The sequence below is a fragment of the Rhipicephalus sanguineus genome, chromosome 1 (assembly GCF_013339695.2).
Source record: "Rhipicephalus sanguineus isolate Rsan-2018 chromosome 1, BIME_Rsan_1.4, whole genome shotgun sequence".
Taxonomy (NCBI): domain Eukaryota; kingdom Metazoa; phylum Arthropoda; class Arachnida; order Ixodida; family Ixodidae; genus Rhipicephalus; species Rhipicephalus sanguineus.
The window spans coordinates 28,935,886-28,958,106 of NC_051176.1; the positions used below are offsets into that span (position 1 = coordinate 28,935,886).

General features: G+C 44.1%; 1 protein-coding gene across 2 annotated transcripts in view; it reads right to left on the reverse strand.

Moving 5' to 3' along the window:
- Positions 1–2,182: 2,182 nt before the first annotated feature.
- The window catches only part of LOC119389965 (uncharacterized), a 42,429-nt gene continuing 22,390 nt past the window's right edge, over positions 2,183–22,221 (reverse strand). The window contains exon 4 of one of the 2 annotated variants that reach the window (XM_037657439.2): positions 2,183–4,887. In XM_037657439.2, the coding sequence (XP_037513367.1) occupies positions 4,516–4,887 (372 nt within the window). In that variant the 3' untranslated portion in view covers positions 2,183–4,515. The remainder of the gene's footprint in view (positions 4,888–22,221) is intronic. The other variant, XM_037657448.2, reaches the window with a different exon arrangement.

The window sequence follows — 22,221 nt, forward strand, 5'->3', positions numbered from 1 at the left end:
AGAAATTTGGAAGGATTTGCCCCCTTATCTTAAAAAAATCACGTCCATCTATAAAATCCGGATGCAAAACTAATCATGTCACTAAGTATGTACCTTGTAAGCTAGGCTGCATTTATATGATTCCTTTATCGTGTGCTAAAGTATACAATGGACAGAGTGAGAGGTGCATCAACACAAGGTTGCAAGAACAGCGATGCTCGCTCTCCTCATCTAATCCCGCCTCCCACCATCTGGCCAATCATTGTCTTTCCTGTGGATGTAACCCCCATTTTATTGACACTGCCATCCTGTCACGACATCATAATAAAACAACAAGAGAATTAATTGAAGCATTTCACACCACCAGACTAAAAGACAAATGCGTCACCCTCTCATCTAAAGAGTTTGACTACCTCATCCACACGTGTATAGTACAGTGACATATCATGTAGTTTTTTTGCTGTATATGTTTTCAAAAAGGCTGTGTCCCTGCTGTTATCATGATGTTGTTCGCTTTACACCTTTTGTGACAATTTGTGCGACGATGCTGGGTGCATATGATGGATGTTTTTCAATAAAAACTTCAGTTGTGTGTACAGCGCATGTCCTGTCTTCATCTCGACCTTTGTATTCGTCCTGGCACTGCCCCCTTGTCCCTTCATTATGAACCCAAACCAATTCGCCCACCTATCTGTGATTCTGAAATGTGTAACTCCGCTATCACGGCACCGTTTTGAAACATTCTCACGGTTACATCCTCATTGTAGACTCATGCACAACTGCAACACCACTACTAAATTTTGACCTCTGGGTGGTTTAGGGGCCCTTCAAGCTTCATGCACCACTTGCTTGGTAAAATGACAGCGCTAACAAAAAAAAAGTATCAGGAAAGCAGGAGGCATCGAGTGCTGACGAAGTAAGAGAAGAGACAAAGTAGGAAGAGAAGGAAAACCAACGTGTGGGAAAGAAACAAGAGACCCAATAAGAGCAAATAGGGGAAGAAAACGCTGTGCTCCTCCCACCGAGAAGTCCCCATTTCTGCACTTGTAGAGACATTATGCAGTCAAACTCCTATATGCTGAACATGGGTGCATGGAATTATTGTCTGTATAGAATGGTACCAATACACCTTGGGAATCCTATCCAACAGCATAGCACCATTCTATGTGTGTATCAAAAATGTTCACTGACACTATCGATATCAATGCTGTGCCTCGACGAGTCAACTTTCGTTGAGAAGTGATTCTCAACAGAAGTTCTTGAGTCATTGGAAACATTCATGCAATAAAACAGCGTTGCTTTTGCATACGCTGCCAAACAAGGCATTGCATCAGTGAACTGCATGCCGCAAAGAATAAATTAGCAAGATATTAAAATAGACAGCAATGGCTTTTTTTACGCTCCATATTTACAAACTTGCTTTAATATACTTCAATTCAACAGAAAGATATTCAGCGGTAAAGTGTACAAATAGCTAATAACAGTCTGATATTGAATTACTAATACAGATCCAATTACGTTGTAGTCTCCAGATGTGATACAACAAAGTTCACTCGTAGTATCAGTGTTTCCAAAAGTGCCAGGTTCACGCTGATTCACGAGAGAGAGCAGGTCCTTAAGAAGCCCCCTGGATGAGGTATCACTCAAGGAGGAATAATTGCTGCAAGGGCCTCGAAGGCTTACTTTTCAATTTCAAGGGTTTTAAGGACCTGGAAGGAGTATGAGAAAGAACAAGAAGGAATGTCGCTTGATGCATCATGTGAGCCTTCCACCCAGCAGTCTGCTCTGGCTCCAACAATGCTGTATCAAGTCACACTGATATTACTCTCGCTTTTCCAACTTTTATTGCGATGGCAATTATATGGACAGTCTCGGCCGATTTTTGCCGTCGCCGCCGCCATCATGCACCGTATATGTATATGTCTATATATATATATATATACAAAAGCCACAAAGAAAAATAATTCAGAAAAGCGCGGAATCGAATGGGCGACCTCTCGCTTTCCAGCTAGCGGCGTTAGACGGTTACGCCACCAACAGCACCGTCTTTCAGCCTGCTAACGGTGAGCTATTTATATACACCATTTCCTTCAGCATGCTTTCTTATTCGCCACATAGATGGCGCGATGTGCGCGCGTTGCGTGCTTTGAAGATCATCGCCCCGCTCCTGCGAACACCGTTGGTCTTCGTGCGCTTATCTCGAGGAAAGAAGGGGGCGGCCGGGGGGGACTGGGGGGTGGAGCGGGCGGTTGTATGTCTTGTCCTTTCCCCGCGATGTCCGCGCTGAAGCCACAGAGCGTACGAAGGTCACTTCGCAGCAGCCGCGTTTGCGAAAGGAGCGCGCTGTTCAAACAGAAATAAGTAACAACTGTGACAGTTCGCGCTCGTCCTGTGTGTACCTATTCGTTCGTTTCGTGCGTCCTGCTTTATGTTTGAGCAGTGCGCTTCCAGTGTCGAGCTGTGACGCATGATAGTTCGCGCTCGTCCTGTGTGCATTCTTTTCGTGCGTCCTCTGGGCTCGAGCGACGCGCTGACAATTTCGAGCTGCTTTCCGTTCTTCGCGTTACGTTCCAATTTATTGCTATCGGATTCATTGCTTCGCCGTTGCGGCGAAACTGTGACTTTTTTTTTTTGTTAAAGACAATGATCAACAAGTGCGCGTCCCTGTTAAGCATCAAGCAATGCTGCTGGCCATGTCAGCTCATTTTACGCTGCTGTTTTGTGTAGTTATGTGTCTGAACGAGAACAACCATAGTTGGGCAAGTTTACATAGTCTGTAGCACAAATCACATATGCATGAATACAGAATGAGGGAATAATACAGACACATGCAAATGCCTCATATGTGTGCCAATTCTCAGCACATGTCCCCGAGCACCATTACAAAAGAATGAGCAGTGATAAGGTGTGCCCTTAGTGCTACCACAGACTTCCTACTCATTGGATTACTAGAGTGGATACGGAGGAGCATAAAGATGTCACTGCTTTGTTTGAACCCTTTTCATGGCAACCACGTTACTATGACCAGCAGTTGAAGCATAAGCCAGACACGTCAATAAACGTGCATGACTGAAGCCCGGCATGATACCGTTGGTCTTTCATGTTTAAAGTTTCAGTAAGTACAAGAGTAAAACCACATTTACTGCGAGAGAGACACGCACTTAAATCACCTCCTCAGTCCCTCCCCCCTGGAGTTGCTGCACTCCCTCCGGGACCAATGTGACGTCATAAATTTTGGAGATCTGTGACGTCACATGACGAGGTCGTAACATGATATCGCTAGTCAAGTGGGCTTTGTACCCCTTCATTCGCCTGCCATATTTTGCTCAAGGGGCCGCGCAATGAGACAATGTTTTCAACAGCTGCAGCAAGGATGGAAGGTTTTGAAAAACAGCAAACCATTATTACACGAATGCCCCGTTTCCATGGGCTAAACGTTATGTCTAAAAGCGCACAATATGCATACATAAGGAATGAAATGAATGCAGGTTACAGGGGCATCGTGCATCAGGGCCACCAATGATGTGCTTTTTTTACTGCGCTCAAACTTGTTTTTGCCAAGTAGAACCGGTAGCTGTCAACTTAACATTTGTGAAGTCAATATTATGGTTGCAGTGGTACATCTCTGTGCAGCTTTTCTTTTGTGTCCCAGGGCAACACTTGCTGTGTATGAACACCCTTTCTAGTTTGTACATGCAGTTCAGCAAAATAAGGAGAATAGGCATTTTTAATGTAAAAGACTGGTGGCATGTGTGATTTCACCACCACTGTCCAATTCTCACATCCTCGTGCATGAATTTCCGATTAAAGCTGAGATGCAGCAACAGGCTCCAGAAGAAGCCATGCATCTGAATAAAATAACAAATAATGCACAATGTGTCGGCTTTCTTCACGCGAAAGTTTGTGTCTTATATATGTGATATACACGATGATGAGAACAAATTAAAAAAAAATGAAGTGAACAATACACATACTAAATGGTGCAGGAGTGGTAGTCTTATCCTGCACATCCACCAGTCATCAGCAACAAACTGAGTGAATGCACATGAATGCCAGAATGTTTTAGTTTTAATTTTTATTAAAAGTAAATTTAACCTTAGTACTTTAGCATTTCATTAGCGAAAAATGTACAATACTTTACACTTCATTGAATCTCGATAAGCACTTAGCCAGTGAGAGGCAGTGGTGACGACACGCACAGAAAAACAATTAACAAGCATCGCTATATGCTTAGCATATGCCACCAATGCAGACCGGTCTCTCTTTTCATTTAGACAACACACGATCCACCTCTATACACCACAGATTCAATGCACACACCAGCAACCATTTCCAAACATAAAGGAAAACCCAACAACTGGCCCACAAAGTTCACCCTCCGAAAAACCGTCAACTAGGACGCACATCCATCCTTGTATCAACCACTGCTAACACAAAGAGCAGTGGATTTACGATTGCTCCACTGTACAACAACAACAACAACAACACCAGTTTAGGCAGTTGTGTGCAGCACACAGGGCCAGCTGGTTGACACATTCAAGTCCTGAAGAGTTCGGCAAGCGTGATGTCTACTACATCGCTGCCGTGGCCATTGAGTGTGAGCTTGAACCTCACAAGGGCTTGGTACGCGACCAGCATTGCCAGGTCCCTATTGGGGCCCTCGGGAATATCACTGACACAGTTCTCCATCATGAGACCAAAAGCACGGCATGCGCCGACCGTTGGTGATACCACAACGGCTGTTGAGCCAGTAGGTTCCTCCGGGGGTGACTCTCGTCGGTACCGGCCCATTGGGAAGCTACCGACGCTGCTGGTTCCTGCCCCACCATTGTCACTGTAGCACTTTCGCTTTAGGGGGATGGTCGGTGCGGGCTCACAAGGTTGATGTGCTTCCGAAAGGCTGTGATCCTGCAGCAAGGGAAAGGAGTGGCTGTCATGAGCTCTGTATCATTTTTCATCTGCAGACTTATATGACTTACAGCAGCACAACATTTGTGCAACGTCACTGTTGGCATTGAGACCCCAGGAATTAGAAAGTACGACAGTACAGTCATTTTCTGTTGACACGACACATAAAAAAAAACACAGGGTGTGTCTAGACAAGAACAAATACAAGGTCCCAATCCCCATTCCTGATTTTGATGAAACTGACTCTACGTGCAGGTTGTGAAACTAGAACAATAATTTGTAGTTAGTTTTATGAAAGAAAAAATTTGTTTGCCTAAAAACGTTATATGCAAATTTTGGCCACACACACACACACACAAAAAAAACTCTTTTCCACCAATTTCACACTTTCTGAACTTTCTGAAATAAGTGCACCTAGCGATAAAATGGTGCACTTATTTGGTCACAATGTTTACTCCCGTCAAAGAATGCAATCTTATGAGCACTTTATTTCCCTCTGCTGTCGAAGAACTTTTGAGGAAAGAAATCACAAACATGGTAAAGGGCACAAAATACCTGTATTTCAGATATTTATTGCTGCAAACAGATGAAACTGAGGATAATAAAACTTGGTACATATTGACTTTGGTATTTGCACTTTCTTTTAAAAATAATTTTTGTGGTTTTGTGCTCGCCATTACACTTGAAAATTGTGTTAAAACATGCGGTTTAACAAAAACGCAAAAATTTGAAAATAGCTTTAAATGCAAAGCATATCTCTCTATCTATCTATCAAGCCGCCTACTTCTGGGTGCTCGCCTCGTCGCCTCCATAATTTGGCATAGCAGGACACATAGTACTCCCAGGTGACATCTTTTTCATACCCAAAGTGGATCCACACAAGCCTCCCCTGGTGATGGCTGTGTTCAGATATTTTTATTTGGGTGATGATGAATGGCACCATTCCTTAGTCACTTCATGTCTGGTTGACGATAGTGAACTCAGGTTTTGTCCTCGGAGTCACCTGCCAGGGCACTTATTGTGCAGACGCTTTGCAAAATTCAAGCACATCATGCACAATTTCGTATGCTGACACTTATTAGCACTTGTCGAAATGTCATCCAGCATCGTTTGACAGTTTTCCGTCATGATGGCTTACACAGCAGCAATGTTGCAAAGTGGTGTGCCTAAGCTGGTGAGGAGCACTGGCCATGGACCGTTAGCCAATTTGTGACTCCATTGATAGACTTGCTGCAGTGACACACATGCATCACCACATCTGCAGTGAAAAGAAAGCTAGCCACCATGGTATCAGATGGCTACCTATACCATATCATGCAAAATGACAAATTATTGTATTTATTACCTGTACCAATATATCAGCGTGTTGGAGACATGCTTGTGCTGCTGTTTTCTTCACACTGTACCAGAACATATAGAGTCGGTGAAACACTTCATTGAAAGCATTATGGAAATGAACAGAGATGGTGTACAGCTTCATATGCATGGCTAATATTTGCAGGCGCAGGCCAATGTGTGCAGCCACCACTAGACATTCATTATCACAATCAGGAAAACGTGTGAGAGAGCTCAAGCTATGCATCAATGCAGAGTGCTGAGTATTTTCACCATATTTTTTTACTGCAGTGTCCTCTCTTGGCCTTGAAAATCATAAACACTGCAAATAACGAATCTCATTCTCTGCTGGGCTTGTAACAATTGAAGCACAACGACAGCAGCGAGCACAGGTAAGAAATTTCATCTACATGGCAAAGCACATTCGCCATGGCTCACCATGTACATTTCAGAATGTACACCGCTGTCCATGTTGAATCTGATTAGACAGCATTCTTTTACTACACAACTAGTGACAGGGTTCCCGAAAGTTCTGATATGTGAAGGCGCTGAGAAATAACTTTCTAAGAGTAGTTAGCCGTAGAAAATTGGCAACCAGAACAAGACAAGGTATGTGTCTTAAACGCGAGTATTCTACCAGTAATAACCTACGAAGCTGAAACTTGAAGAACGACAAAGAAGATAAGGACTGCGCCATGAATGGAATGAAAAATTATACTCAGTGTAAGAGAGAAAGCAGTGAAGTAAACTCAAACGAATGTGGCTGCTTGAGAAAGAAGTGCAGTTGGACTGGTACGCAGGTAGTTCAGACCATTTATAACGTCACCAGTGCGGGACCGGTTAAAATGCAGTTTTTTCTGACTCCTGTTTACCCTCCCATAGAACTCCATGTTATAATGCGGCTGCCGGAAAATTCAAAGAGAAGCGAGGCAGCGAGTGCGGTCTCAGTGGAGGCGGACTGGCCGGGAAGAGATCAACCACTGCATTACGAAGGAGGAGGGGAGCTAGGCGCGGGCACGTGGTGTGAGGAGGGGGAGTGATTGCCTAGGCTACGGAGGACAAGCCTTTGGCCCTTTGCTCCGGCCGCTTTTCGCCCGCACGTTCTGCTCCAATCGGGCACCTGCGTCCGCATGAAGTGCACGTTACTGCTGTCTGGCTATTCAGTTTTCTCTTGGGAAAATAGTTGCGTCGTCATAGAGCACAGACATCGTGCATGCGATCTCAATACCCCTGCAAGTGGCGATGCTTTAAGGCACATTCGAGCTTTCGCCTTTGCCACCAGCAGGCAGACTTACAAGCTTGGAAGACTTATTCAGGATAGTTGCCACGGCTGTTCTCCCGACCGCGAACCAAAACTTCGTTTCACGTGTGCTGCCCGGGAGTGCGATATCTTCTACACCCGATATCCCTGTTGTCTTGGGAAAACTTCCCGCAACGGCATGCCACGTTGCAACCCGCACGCTAAGCTTAAGGAGCGCTAGTTGCCTGATCGGTAGTGGCCGTGGCGATCAAAGTTGCGGGTTGGTGCCGAGCCAACAAAATGTTTTGCAGTAGTTGCATTAGAAAGGGTCACTTAAAGCTTCAACGAAAACGAAGGCGTGCAACACTAGAGTGGTGGTTCATGGTCTCCACTGTTTTTCACATCACGCACGTGCCCGGAAACTCGAAAGTGTGTTTAATCATAACTGCCATTCAACGTATAGTCTGGATGCAGTGTGGTAAGCAAACGAGGAGGTCGACACGTTAGTCGGCTGCTATGGTGTTTTTTTTTCTTTCCGTGTTCATTATGTTGGCACCACAGGTCCGAGGACGTTAACCTTTCAACGTTTGCAAATTTACACCCAAGTTGTGTGCCTCGATAGTCGGAAGTGAGTGGCTGCCTGTTGGTTTTGCACATGTACAGCCTTTCAAGAATGTTGTTTTGGTTACAGTGCGGATATTCACGACTCCGGCAACTTACTTTATAAGTATGTGGTCTATGCTGTGAGCAGGTGCCACTGCAAAAGTTTGTAATTATCTCCTTATCAATTTCAATTTTTCTATCATTTTAACAAAGTGGCATGGTCCACCAAAGTTCATAGAGCTTGGCAGGACTATGTATTAGAAAGCTCATTAATTTGCACGCAAATTTGGTCCTCCACAAATACTCTGAACTGCACATTGCCACGGCGACCTCTTGCACTTGCGGTCACTTTCCTAGCTAAGCGACAGGTTGTGTGAATTGATAGACACCGCCATCATCGTCCTCCTTTGATTACTACCGTTAACGATTGATGCCTCAGCAAAGGCTCCCTTGAATCTCAAAGGCTATGGCCAATGACATGTCATGGCTGTCTTTACTCCCTTCTCTAACTGGTGCTTGCATCATCTACCATGGTAGCTTAGCAGGTAAGGCTCGAAGACATGGCTTCAATTCCTGGCCGTGGCTACTGCACTTCAATGGGGGCAAAATGCAAGAACACCCGTGTAATTGGATTTAGGTGCCCCTTGAAGAACTCCAGGAGGTAACAAACTAATATGGACTCCCCACTATGGTACATCTCATAATCATATCATGGTTCTGGCACGTAAAACCTCAACAATTATTATTATTCGTTGCAATGGTACATCAGCATGGGATGTCGACTGTGTCACACAGGGAGGCATGCACAATAATCTTGAGTGTGAGAGGATGCTGTAACTTGTTTCAGGTGAGCTCACCCTCCAAAATCTTTCAAGTCCAAAAACCCTCAACTCATTGAATAAAAGGACAAAATGTAGGTGAAAGCAATTAGAACAACATATTTTCACTGAAAAACCAAAAAGACGCGTACCTTCAAGGAAAAAAGTAAGGACAGGACAGAAAGGGCGTCACTCGCAACTAACTTTATTCCCAGAACATCAGCGTCATATATAACCACAGCGACCCTGCGCACGCACATCGCCTCACAAGCTCGTCAAAAACCCGCGATAACAAGATTAACTAATCGAAAAAGGAATCGATGAAACTAAATTCACCCCCACGCAGAGCAACAGATGTGTCACTAACACAGCATTCTTTCTTCTTTCTAATATAGTATGCTTCCATAATTTCATGCGCTAAGACATCGTTACTCTTTCCAAGAACGGAAACACTGGCAAACCCAGGCTCACACTTGCAGGAACCACGATGCACAGGCAAATGTGCTGAAAGTTTATTTTTCACCGAAAGTTCGTGCTCCCTCATTCTGTCGTTTATGCACCGGCCTGTTTGGCCGATATATACCCTACCGCAACTAAGCGGGATCTCGTACACCACGCCAACCGAGCAGGCGACAAAGGGCCTTGCGTGCCTCTTCCCACACGGGGAGAGCCTCGGTGCAGAAGAAATTCGTGGGCACAGGCTAGCCAACTTGCGGGGCGCCGAGAACATCAAGGGTACCTTGTACCTGTTGGCCACATTCTTAAGGTTGTGAGCAACCTTGTGCACATATGGCATAACCATGAGCCTTTTTTTCCATCGGCTGCCTATTTCTTCTCGATCCCTTCAGTTTCTGAAAAAGGGTTTCCGAGACTGCAACAACGACAGAACCAGGGTAGCCGGCTGAATACAGCCTCGTGACCTGATTATTGAAACTTTCCTGCATTCGATGAGGACAAGATTTCACCAGCGCTCCTTCCAGGCACATGGAAGCAACGGCCCTCTTCACAAGTTTCGAATGCGAGGCATCATAAGGAAGAAGTGCCTTGCGTGAGCGTGGGCAATATGCCCAACATATGTGCGTCTCCGAGAAAGTGAGACTCAGGTCTAAAAACTGCAGCACACCACCAACAGGAAGCTCGTGCGTGAATAAAAGACCCTTGGCATGTTGTCTAAAAACAGCTAAAACCTCATCCACTGAGTTAGTGGTTGTCAAAGAAGGGTTAGCTTTAAAAATGATTAAAAAGTCATCAACATACCTAAAAATCTTCACTTCAGCATCGTCAATAACCTGAGCCACTTCTCTGTCAAAATCCGCTAAAAATATGTTACATAACACAGGTGCCACGCATGAACCTATGCAGATTCCTTTTCTTTGAATATAAAACTGATTATCGTGACTGACTACCGCTTAGTTGCGGTAGGGTATATATCGGCCAAACAGGCCGGTGCATAAACGACAGGATGAGGGAGCACGAACTTTCGGTGAAAAATAAACTTTCAGCACATTTGCCTGTGCATTGTGGTTCCTGCAAGTGTGAGCCTGGGTTTGCCAGTGTTTCCGTTCTTGGAAAGAGTAACGATGTCTTAGCGCGTGAAATTATGGAAGCATACTATATTAGAAAGAAGAAAGAATGCTGTGTTAGTGACACATCTGTTGCTCTGCGTGGGGGTGAATTTAGTTTCATCGATTCTTTTTTCGAATAGTTAATCTTGTTATCGCGGGTTTTTGACGAGCTTGTGAGGCGATGTGCGCGTGCAGGGTCGCTGTGGTTATATATGACGCTGATGCTCTGGGAATAAAGTTAGTTGCGAGTGACGCCCTTTCTGTCCTGTCCTTACTTTTTTCCTTGAAGGTACGCGTCTTTTTGGTTTTTCAGTAAGCACGTACCAACTAGCCCAACAAAAAGTTCTATTAACATATTTTCAGTAGACTGCTCCTGCAACAAGTTTCTGATGTCAATCATTCCTCAGGCATGGTCGTCCGGCAGGCTGAAATGATGCGGATGTTCTGTAATTAAATTAGACTTGGAGGACTCCTATTAAATCAATGCTTAATGACGACCAAAAGTTGTGATGCTGTGCTGAATCCTTCTTGATTCTTTGTACATAACGCATAACTAATGTCACAAAATGAAATGCAGTGGCCATGAACAAACTTGCCATAATTCAACATAGCTAGTGCCCAGCACAATGCTCAGTGGACTTGGCCAACAAAGACAACGGGAAAAAGTAAGAGCACTGATTCATAGCAACCGCGAAAAAAAAAAAAAGATTCAAAGGTTTTTAAAGACTTTCAAGGCCCTGATGAAAAATTTTCAAGGACTTGAAACAACACTTTTTCATATGATTAAAAAAAGACACCACCACCTTCATAGCATGGAAGCACATCTTTTACTGCACACAAGCATGGACATTTTCACACTCAATGGATAACTAAAACGTTTTCAGAGCACATTTTTGTTTATTGCAGGCTTTATTGTAATACATTGTTCTCTGCAGGCATCAATATCCTTTTGGCTGGGGTTGGCAACCTTTATGAGGCGGAGGACTGAGCTGCATGAAGCCGACACAGCGGGGGCCGCACAGCAAATCGGGGGGTGGTGTGGGGGGAGGGGGGGTTCCTTGCAGGCAGAGAAAAAACTCGGCGAATTGACAATAATGTACAAAAATGGAATAGAAATCATGTTCATTTTTCTTTTTTCCTGTCTAAGCCCACTTGAGGTTGAAACTGCCATGTCGGCCTTCAGACAGGAAGTGAGAGGAAGTGAGATAGGTACAGACTTCGGGCCACAGGTCGGCGACCCCTAGCTTAAACTGATTCACGTCATGATCTAGATACATTGCACACACATACACAAAGAGGGCTGTTTTCAAACAGTGGACTCAAGGTTATGTTTCCAAAGCTTTCCCTTCAGTTTGTCATGAATTTCTGCAAGTTACAGAGTCCTTTCTTTTGCAGTTTTTCTCAAGCTGTCAAACTTCACAATCAACGTGATATCATTTGTGGCTTGTGCCCGCTCAGCGTAGTTAGTTCAAGCTGTCAAATTGGCAATCGTTGCTTCCAACCTCCTCTTTTTGATCTTAATAGCGTCCATTTCGTCCTCAATGTGGTTTCACTTTGACACCTTTGTCTGCTAGACAACTTGTTTTTTTTGTTCGGTTTTTTTATCCTCCAAGTAGGCCCGATAGCAGTTATGTGCAGCTGAGACAGATGTATGCAAATGCAACTCCTTTAATCTAATTTTCAGGATGCCACCAGCCTGGTTTTGAACAGAGACCTGACGATAGATGCTGAAGACAAGAAGTCGGGCAACGTTCCACAAGTACACATAGGATGAGCCATCCCTCGATAGCTTAAAAAAGAACTCGTCTAGGATAGAAGAGTGCCTATCAAACTCCCGCAAGTTCTGTTTTTTCTCTTGCAGAAGTTCTGTGTATTCGCCAAGGACAGAATCGCGCTCATGCTTGCGCACTCTTCTAACTGCAGTTAGCGTGTCTAAGACTTTCTTGAAGCCTGCAAGGCACTCGTCCAGCTTTAAGGACATTTAGCAGACATCGAATGATGACAGACTCTTATCCAAAATTTTCTTGACTGTACTACTTATAAGGAACTGCTTCCATTCCATCCTAAAGGCAAATAAATCTGTGGCAGTCACTTTCGCAGCTTTGACTGCTGGTTCAGCTTCATGGCCAATATCAACTTTCTCGGAGGATACATGGTTATTCGGGTTTACGAGGTCCATTTTGAGCATGCCGACAGTTTCAGCAGAAGCTGAAAGCGCTGCCCTTCATGAATCTCGCTAGAGGCTTTCTTGTGAGATGTTCCAGATCTTACTTCAAAAAGCACATCAGTGGTTTATCCAGTTGGTATTCCATGAGGAATGGTTTTAAAATCATGAGAGCAAACTTTAGTTCAACCAACAGCAGGGGGTCCTGGCAAAAGTCAAAGAGCTGTGTGAATAACACACTTTAGCAAAGTTCACCTGTTTCTTTTCTGTGCATTCCACGTACTTTCTCACATCAATCTACAGCGCTATGGCACGTTTGATCACAGCAACATTTTCTAACCAGCGATGAGTAGCAATGTTGAGAGGAAATGTCGTTTAGACTGGCACAGAAGAGAAACCTTCTCTTCGTGTTGGTGCACTGTGAAAAATGGCATGGAGGCTTGAAAGAAAAGGCCCCACTTGCTGCCATGCAAGCGTTATGTATTGTATGCAGTGATGCCACCGAAGACTTTTGATCTGGAGCAATTTTTGGAGCAGCAAAATTTTCATTTTGTAGTGCTTTGGAGCAGCTAATTTCACATCTTGGAGTACATTGGAGATGCAAATGAGTTGCATTCAAGCACCCTGAGTAACTATTACGGGGCTCTTATCAAGAGCTAGAAATATTTCGATTCATTCTAAACCTCACAGGGAAAATCATCTCAGGAACACTCCCTATTTCACTCGATAATACAAAAATACAGGCGTCATGCAGTTGAGTGTTCTGGAATAACCTCTTCAGATTATTTTCGACACTACCAAATTAACAGAATACTGGATCAATAAAATTGTACTTGATGAAATAACACTAAATACATCTGTGTGGTTATCAGCAGACGTGGCAGACAAATGCCGCAACTTACAACACTGTCTCAATGCTAAAAAGTCACACTGTCCCTAATGCATCTCCCAAGGACAACTCCAAGGCGAAAGCCAGGTTCTTCTCGATCGATTGTATTGCTGGGTGCAACATGACGTCGCTTAGCGAGCCTCAAGAAGCCAAACTCCTTCGATACTCCCTTCCCTCTCTCTGCGGCCTCTTTGTGCTGAAGCAAGAGCATTCTCATAGTGCTTCCAGACTATTGTTTCACATGTGCCGTATTGCCTACAAGATGGAGATCCGCTTCAAGTCTAGCTTCCGTGAAAGTGTCCGAAAGTGCATTCAACGGGGGACTACATGATTTAACAAACTTGGTTTTCCTTTTACAGTGAAACTGCATATGGCTAGGACATTCCATTTGTACGCCAAAAACCCCCCAGTGCCCTCTAGGGAGCAGTGCAAAAAAACTAACAGCATCCTTTATTTATTTATTTATTTATTTATTTATTTATTTATTTATTTATTTTACCCTCAGGGCCAAGTGGCATTACAGAGGGGGGTGGGTACAGAAAATTCATTGAACAGGAACAACAAAAAAACAAAAAACAAAAACAAAAAGCAGTGAATACAGTAGGATCATACAACTGAAACTGGTATAATACAGTGTTAGCTAATACATACAATACTAATACATCACAGAATATATTTATACATTGTTAGCTAATACAATAAAAACAAAATAAAAGCCTAATCACACAATGCTGGCTAATGCAGTACGGAACAAGTGATTATCATTTATGGAAACAATGTCACCGGGGAGTCTGTTCCACTCCTTTGATGTACGTGGCAAGAATGAAGTGAAGAAAGTTTTCGTGTTACATGAAGGGATGCCTACTTTGTGATGGTGATCAATGCGGCGAGATATGTGCTGTGGGCGAAGAAGTAGCTGGTCGTGCAGGAATGAATGGTGATATATCTTGTGAAATAGGGTTAAACGAGAAACTTTTCTACGAGATGTTAGAGAAGGGAGCTCAAGGGAAGTTTTCATAGTTGTTATGCTCGCAGTTCTGTTGTAGTTAGACAATATAAAACGAACGGAATTATTCTGTACTAGTTCAAGGGAAGTTATTAAATTGTCGTAGCTGGGGTCCCACACGGCTGTTGCATATTCTAGTTTGGACCGTATTAGTGTTTTATAAAGCTGCAATTTTAGGCCACATGGAGCATTAGAAAAGTTACGTCGTAAATAACCAAGCATGCGGTTAGCATTGTTAATAATGTATTCAATATGTGGTGACCAGTTTAGATTAGAGGTGATGTGAACGCCAAGATATTTGTAAGAGTTAACAGAATCGAGAGGAATGTTATTGAGATAGTAAGGGGGCGGGGTTGTGGAAGTTCTGGACACACGCATGATTTTGCATTTTTTAATATTTAGGTCCATTAGCCAATTTTCACACCAGTTAGATGTAGCGTTAAGGTCAGATTGTAATACATTGACGTCATTATCGTTAGTAATTTCCCGAAAAATAACGCAGTCGTCTGCAAAGAGATGAATGGTAGATGATATAACAGATGAGAGGTCATTAATGTAAATGAGAAATAATAAGGGGCCTAAGACGGAGCCTTGCGGAACGCCGGAATGAACTTCGCGAGAAGAAGAATTGTGACCGTTTGCAAAAACAAATTGTGACCTGTTAGTGAGAAAACATTCAATCCATTTTAAGAGGTTATCATCAAGATTAAGTTGATGTAGTTTGTAAAGGAGCAGTCTATGGCAAACCTTGTCAAAAGCTTTTGAAAAATCTAAAAAAATGCAGTCGGCTTGCGATGATTTATCAAGAATTTGATGTAAGTGATGTGTGAAGGATATTAACTGCGTTTCACATGAATATGTTTTGCGGAAGCCATGTTGTGCTGACGTGAAGAATGAATTAGATTCTAAAAAATTGACTAGGTTAGTAAATATGACATGCTCGAGTACTTTACAACACATACTAGTCAGAGAAATAGGACGATAATTAGTCGAACAGTTTTTATTACCGGATTTATGGAGTGGAACGACTTTTCCGATTTTCCATTGACTAGGAACAGTAGAAGTGTCCAGGGACTGTTGAAAAATTTTGGTTAGTGCAATGGAACTGTAAGCGCTAGTATTTTTCAAAAATTTTGTGTTAATACCATCGTAACCGGGAGAAGAATCATTTTTTAGTGCTTCAATGAGTCGTACAATTCCAAGAGGTTCAATGATCACTGATGGCATGGGTGAATAACTCTGTGAAGTCGTGCTAGGTAATTCATTACGGTTATCTACGGAAAAGTTTTTAATGAAAGATTCGTTAAGAACAACAGCGCAATGGGCTTTACTTATTTCATTACCAGATGAATCAGTCAAGGCGATATTATCGTCGGATGGGGGATTAATGACTCGCCAAAATCTTTTTGCGTTATTTTGTAACATAGACGGCAAAACGTTTGTAAGAAAGTTGTCTTTAGCAGATTTGAGTGCAGATATGTAGATGGATGATGCAGATTTGTAAGCACTCCAGCGAGGGTGGTTAGTAGGTAAACTTCTCGCAGCACGATAAAAACGTTTCTTTCGATTCGATAAACGTTTGATGTGAGCATTGTGCCATGGCGCACGCTCGTTAGATGTGAAAGTGCGGCAAGGTATATACTTATTTGTTAGTCGATCTACTTCAGCTGCAAACATATCCCAGTTAGATTGCACTGAACGGGTGTAAAAACTGCTTAAAAATGTGTCTAAAAAATTTGCCAGTTCACTATTAATCATGTCAAAGTTTGCTTTTTTATAATCCCGGATAGTTTTCTTCTTTTTGTTTGCTTTAGGACACGGCGCATTAGATGAAAACGATAGTAATGAATGATCGCTAATCCCTGGCGCATAGGTTATAGCGCTAGCAAAGTCTGGTCGATTTGTTAAAATTAGATCGAGAATGGTAGCATTTCCAGTGCACGTCCTGGTTGGCAACGTTACAAGTTGTGTTAGGGAAAATACTGAACATAATTTAATAAATTCACTTGGCTGTGGTGAAGACGGTAATGAATAAGGCACGTTTGCGTTCCATACTATACTAGGAAAGTTAAAATCTCCGAGCAGAAACAGTGGATGCGAGGGAAATCGTGTACAAACTATATTAATTGCGTCGTGCAGTTCATCGACAAACGTTGAAGCTGAGGAGGGAGAGCGATAACATATTCCTAGTATGATCTTATGGTAGCCGATGGTTACCATGGACAGAACTAGCTCTAGTTCGGTGTTAACGTGAATACACGAAGAAGGAATATCCTTGGAAATGGCAAGAAGAACGCCGCCTCCCCTGCGCAGTGTCCGATCACAACGGTATATGTGAAAGCGGTTTGCACCATCAAAGATTTCTTGATCACGGACATGCGCGTGGAGCCACGTTTCTGTTAAGGCCACTATCTTTGCGCTACATGAGTCAATAGCTGATGATAAAGAATTATATTTGTTTAGTGCACTTCTAACGTTTGAAAAAAGCACTGATACCTGAGGATGTGATTTGCGGCCACCTCCCCTCGCGCATCGCTACGTAGGCGTGTTCACTGACGAAGTACGTGCATTACTGACATGATTAATGCGTTTGTTTACCTCAAGAACTTTGTCGCACTCTGGGAAGTACATGTAACATTTGTTATTGAGTAATAACTTGTTGTAACGCAGCTTAAGTGGCGGTGAACCGGTCTGAGCTTTTCCAAAGTCAATTAATTTCTTACGGGCCTGTCGTGTTGCAACAGAAAAATCTTCACTGACTGAGATGTTCTTATCCTTTAGTTGATTGCGCAGCGACAGTACTTTTTCTTTTGTTTTGAAGTTACTAAACTTGGCGATAATGGGGCGGCACTTTGTAGGTGAAAAGTTTCCTAAACGGTGAACTCTTTGAAATGACTCGCTGGGAGAACTGTCAAGAACAGCAGAAATGGAAGTGATTAATTTCGCTTCGGTTTCTTGCCAAGTTTCTTTAGAATCTGCAATTCCGTGAAAGATTAAATTGTCCCTTCTCGACCTGTCCTCTAGCTCGGTTAGTCTAGATTGCACATGGAAATTCACGTCAGTTAGTTCTTCCACGGATTTTTGCACACTTGTTAGTTCCTCCGTCATATCATCCAGTTTTTTAGATTTTTGTTCCAATTCATCAAGCCGCTGCCGGATGCCAGTAATTTCTACCTGAATACTTTTTTGTCCAGATTTAATTGCCTTGACATCAGCAGCAAGCTCGGACTGACACTTAGAGCTCTGTAAAGAGCGCGAGTGTACGTCTTTCAACATGCGGAATAATACTTTCATTTGATCGGCAGGGTTTTCGGGCAGGTCGTCAAATTCTTGTTGCACTGCGGTACGAGTGTTAGGTCCAGGGTTAGTTTCGATGTCACCGGAACAAAGCAAGAGATACGCCATTGAAAAACATTCGCTCAAGGTCTCGCACAAAACCCGTGGGCACGGGAACAGTAGTAGATAGCGGTTGCTAGATTTTTTAGCGTACAGTGAAGGAGTACACACCTGCATGGTGAAAAAATAGTGGCTTAGAGTGGCGTGAAGTCCACTGCTCTCGTGCCCACTGAAAGCGACGTCCAGGCGTTCCTTGATAAAACTGCTGGTGGCAATTGATGTCGTTGTCGATGGGGCTGGCCGGTCATCAAAGAGTATCCAAGGGGCGTCAGTGCTCGGCATGTGTTGATCGGCTACACTGACGAGGCTTGTTGACGGTATTGGCGCACTTGCATGCGCCAAGCCAGCAGACGAAGTTGATAACCACGGCAGGATAATCGCCAGTAAGGCCTGCATGGTGAAAAAATAGTGGCTTAGAGTGGCGTGAAGTCCACTGCTCTCGTGCCCACTGAAAGCGACGTCCAGGCGTTCCTTGATAAAACTGCTGGTGGCAATTGATGTCGTTGTCGATGGGGCTGGCCGGTCATCAAAGAGTATCCAAGGGGCGTCAGTGCTCGGCATGTGTTGATCGGCTACACTGACGAGGCTTGTTGACGGTATTGGCGCACTTGCATGCGCCAAGCCAGCAGACGAAGTTGATAACCACGGCAGGATAATCGCCAGTAAGGCCTGCATGGTGAAAAAATAGTGGCTTAGAGTGGCGTGAAGTCCACTGCTCTCGTGCCCACTCCATTCATGCTCATTATGCATTCGCCTGAGACAACTTCAAGGTAAAAGCCATCTTCTTTTTCTTCTCAGTTGATGTACCACCACCACCTTTCAAAAGCTTTCTGCACCTAACGTGATTTTGCACCGCCTCCATGATTGGAGACATAGCAAGCTTTCTGTACATCACCTGATTTTGCACTGCCTTCATAATCGACACACCAATCACAAAGGCAGTGCAAAGCGACGAATGTCATGTGATGATGTCATTATTTGATGTCATGGAGTATGACGTCATGATGACATCACAAGCTTTGACGATTATGATGTCACTATGACGTCATCATGTGATGATATATGCGTCACTCGTGTTGACGCCGCCGACGGTCAATTTTTGTGTTTGATGAGGCATCGAAGACTTTCGCATTAATATTGCTTATTGAACGTTAACAGCCTGGCCATTAACAACCTGGCCTTACATACCAAACTGGCCTCCACCATGTCACCTCTCTACCGTGCGCTAAACAGCTTCACTGATCATCCACCTCACAGAGTAGAATGGCTCCTCTTTTTTTTTTCCTTTTAATTGTGATAGCAATTATATAGGCACTCTCGACGGGTTTTTGCCGTCACCATTGCCGTCACTTTCTATATAAATTTCAAATTGATAACATCACCCCACGCATCGTATGTTCTACCCGCGAGTAAAAGCTCGTGAGCGCTCACAACGAACGTGGCTGAAGCAGAGATGAAACTAGCCAGCCGTCTCTGTCGCATAGAGGGTGCATGCGATAACATCACCCCCTGTGCGAGGCCTGCTGTCGATTGCTCATCAAACGGAGAGGAAACGCCCCGCCAAACTTCCGCAAGGAGCATGAAGGGACGCCTGAAGATGGGAGGGGGGCTGCGTCGCTGGCGCATGCGCTATCTCGAGGCATCAGGAGACGGCTCATAAACTTGCTGTGCTTTGAACACTTACTTCGCGTATAGAAAAGTGACAGCTCGAAAACCGCTTCGGTCCCTGGAACGGCCATCTTCCCTTGAACCAGCGTTTTGTTAGGTTATGCGAGAACGGATCCAGAAGAGTTAGCTGCTAGCCTTACTTCGTATAACAATACAATTTGTTGGTATCGCATTCATTGCTTCGCTTTTAAGCAAAACTGTGATTTTTTTTTACCCTGAGCTATTGACCCTGGAAAGCGAGGGATGGACATGTAACATAGTGTAGCCACTTCACAGTAGGCCTTCTGACACCAGGGCCATCAGCGACAGGCCCGCTACTGACGGCTGTGCATATTAAAATCTAATTGCGGCTGCTCCGACCAGGAGGCATGCTTTTATTATTGAGATGACATTTTTAAAAGAGCAAGCGAAAATTCGAAATGGGATCCTAGCACTCACGAGCTCGAAAGGGCAGGGACTTTTAAAGGGTATTCACTGCAAGAGCAATCACAAACCCGGACGTGCTGGTAGAAGGAATTACGAAAAAGCTCTTCTAAATGAAGATCGATAGATAAAGTGTATTTGAGGGAAAAGTGTTAACACGTTCTCACCGTTCACGTGCTCTTCCATGGATGCGAATCACAGAAAATTCAATATTGTTCCGTATATCTACTGCCAGCATTCCCAGATTTCAGTCCACAATGTCCAGAAACAGAAGTCACAGACATTTTAGCAACAAGCGTGTAGCTGTTACTGAACATCGCTTTAATTACGTGTCGTGTGACGCTTGAAACAAGCTATTAGCAGCGTTTCTTGAACACACAACGTCAGCCGATAAATCGCAGCCACACTTTCTCGCTACCAATTGGCCTACCTAGATGTCACGAGCCTCTGCAGAGAGCCGGTTCTGCCGTCAAGCCGACTTGAACAACAGAAGCAGTGTTGCCACCGTGCATGGCTTCGTGGCTTACTCGAGATGCATGTGCAAGCGCTGCGTATTCAGCAGAATAATTCTTGGTCCATGGTTGTGACTTTGGCAGCCCCAAGATCAAGCTGCGCATGTTATGACACGCCGGCAGTGCAAGTGCCGGTGATCGACTACCCCAAACTCAAGACTGTTGCGCAGTTTGGCGCAATTTACATCAATATTATCAGGATAGTTCAGTAAATCCAATTGGGCACAGTTGGCGCAGGAGTGGAATCACTATGTATGCAGTTCACAAGTGCCCAAGTCCAAACACAGAACTTGGTGGTACTGCATTCGCTTAAAACACCTCATGTTGACGTTGGGGCCCTCCACAGACAGCTGGACAGCTTTCACCAGTGGTAAATCTGCCAAGGCACTGAAAAACTTCTCCCGAAGGCCTTTGGCAGTCAAATGCTCCATGAACACCCATGTGTAATATCTCGTGGTTACACGCCTGGGCGTTGTGCCTCAGTGCCACAAATGGACGTCAGTGTGTTTTCTCTGTAGGTATAGTCATTCAAAGACTCATCAAACTGAACAATTTAACCTTCAGACTGCTCCATTTCACGCTGTAGGCACGTGAGAAAAAATTATCTCAAACCATGGCACACAAGGTGTGCAGATTTCTTTTCACTGCAGGCAAATGCGTTACCACTTTCACTGTCTGGCAACATTTTCTTGAATGTATGCGATGACAAGTTGTAAGAAGAGTGTGATGTTACTTTCATGATCCACAGTACCTCCGCATCGGACACACACTTGTGTGCTTTGTACAAGCTGCTCACTATGCACTGTAGTCGCTTTCAAGTTCCCAATGTGTCTTGCGCTCATCTTTTGAGGGCTGACTCGACCACTGATGATATGTTGAACGTTTACCCACGTGATTTGCACTTTACCCAACGTGCGTTTGCCGTATCCAGAGAAATCCACTCCTTATAAGCACCACTGCTTAACCATGACTGCTGGAAATTGTACTTTCCTGGCATATTGCAGCTCTAAAAGACTTCACCGCAATAATCTGCACATCAAGTCCCCCACAACGAAGGTGAGCTTAGGTTTGGTCGTTGCTGCTGCTGCGTTACGTCTTAACGGGCTCCCAAATCAATTAACGCAGTTTCTTTTACTCCACCCCATCAAACAAAAGCTTTTGGAATGATCAGAAATGGGAGAGGGTGATGCCTCAATAGGAACAAGGGAGCAAAGTCTGCTCGCGGTTGTGGCTCGTGGCAGAGGCAATATGTAGCACTCTTCCCTCCTCTACGGTCGTGGGAAATGATGGTCCCTTTGAGAATAAAAAGGAAAAACACAGTAACATTGTCACTGCGGCCAGTGTCTCGCCGGTCTTTGCGGAAGACCGCTGTGTGTCCATTATGACAGAGTGGCCATTATGAGCAGTGCTGGCAGTGACACTTAAAGTACTCCATCAAGGATGGCTGCTATGCCGTCTTAGTTTCAAATGCCTTGTCTCAACTGTTTACAAGCAGAGACCCTTAGGTTTTACGACAATACTGGCAATCAAGTGGGCGCCAGCTCTGAAGTTGCGAGCAATGCTGCTTAGCCCAGTTGAAAATGTCTGCCAGATGTCCACGGGCTTTCTCTTCATAAAATTCGTAATTCCCTTCAAAACATTAGTTCTGCTGACGTTTTCCCTGTTGCCATGTTGGTGGCTTATTTTTCTCTGCCCCAATGGAGGCAGAAGTACTC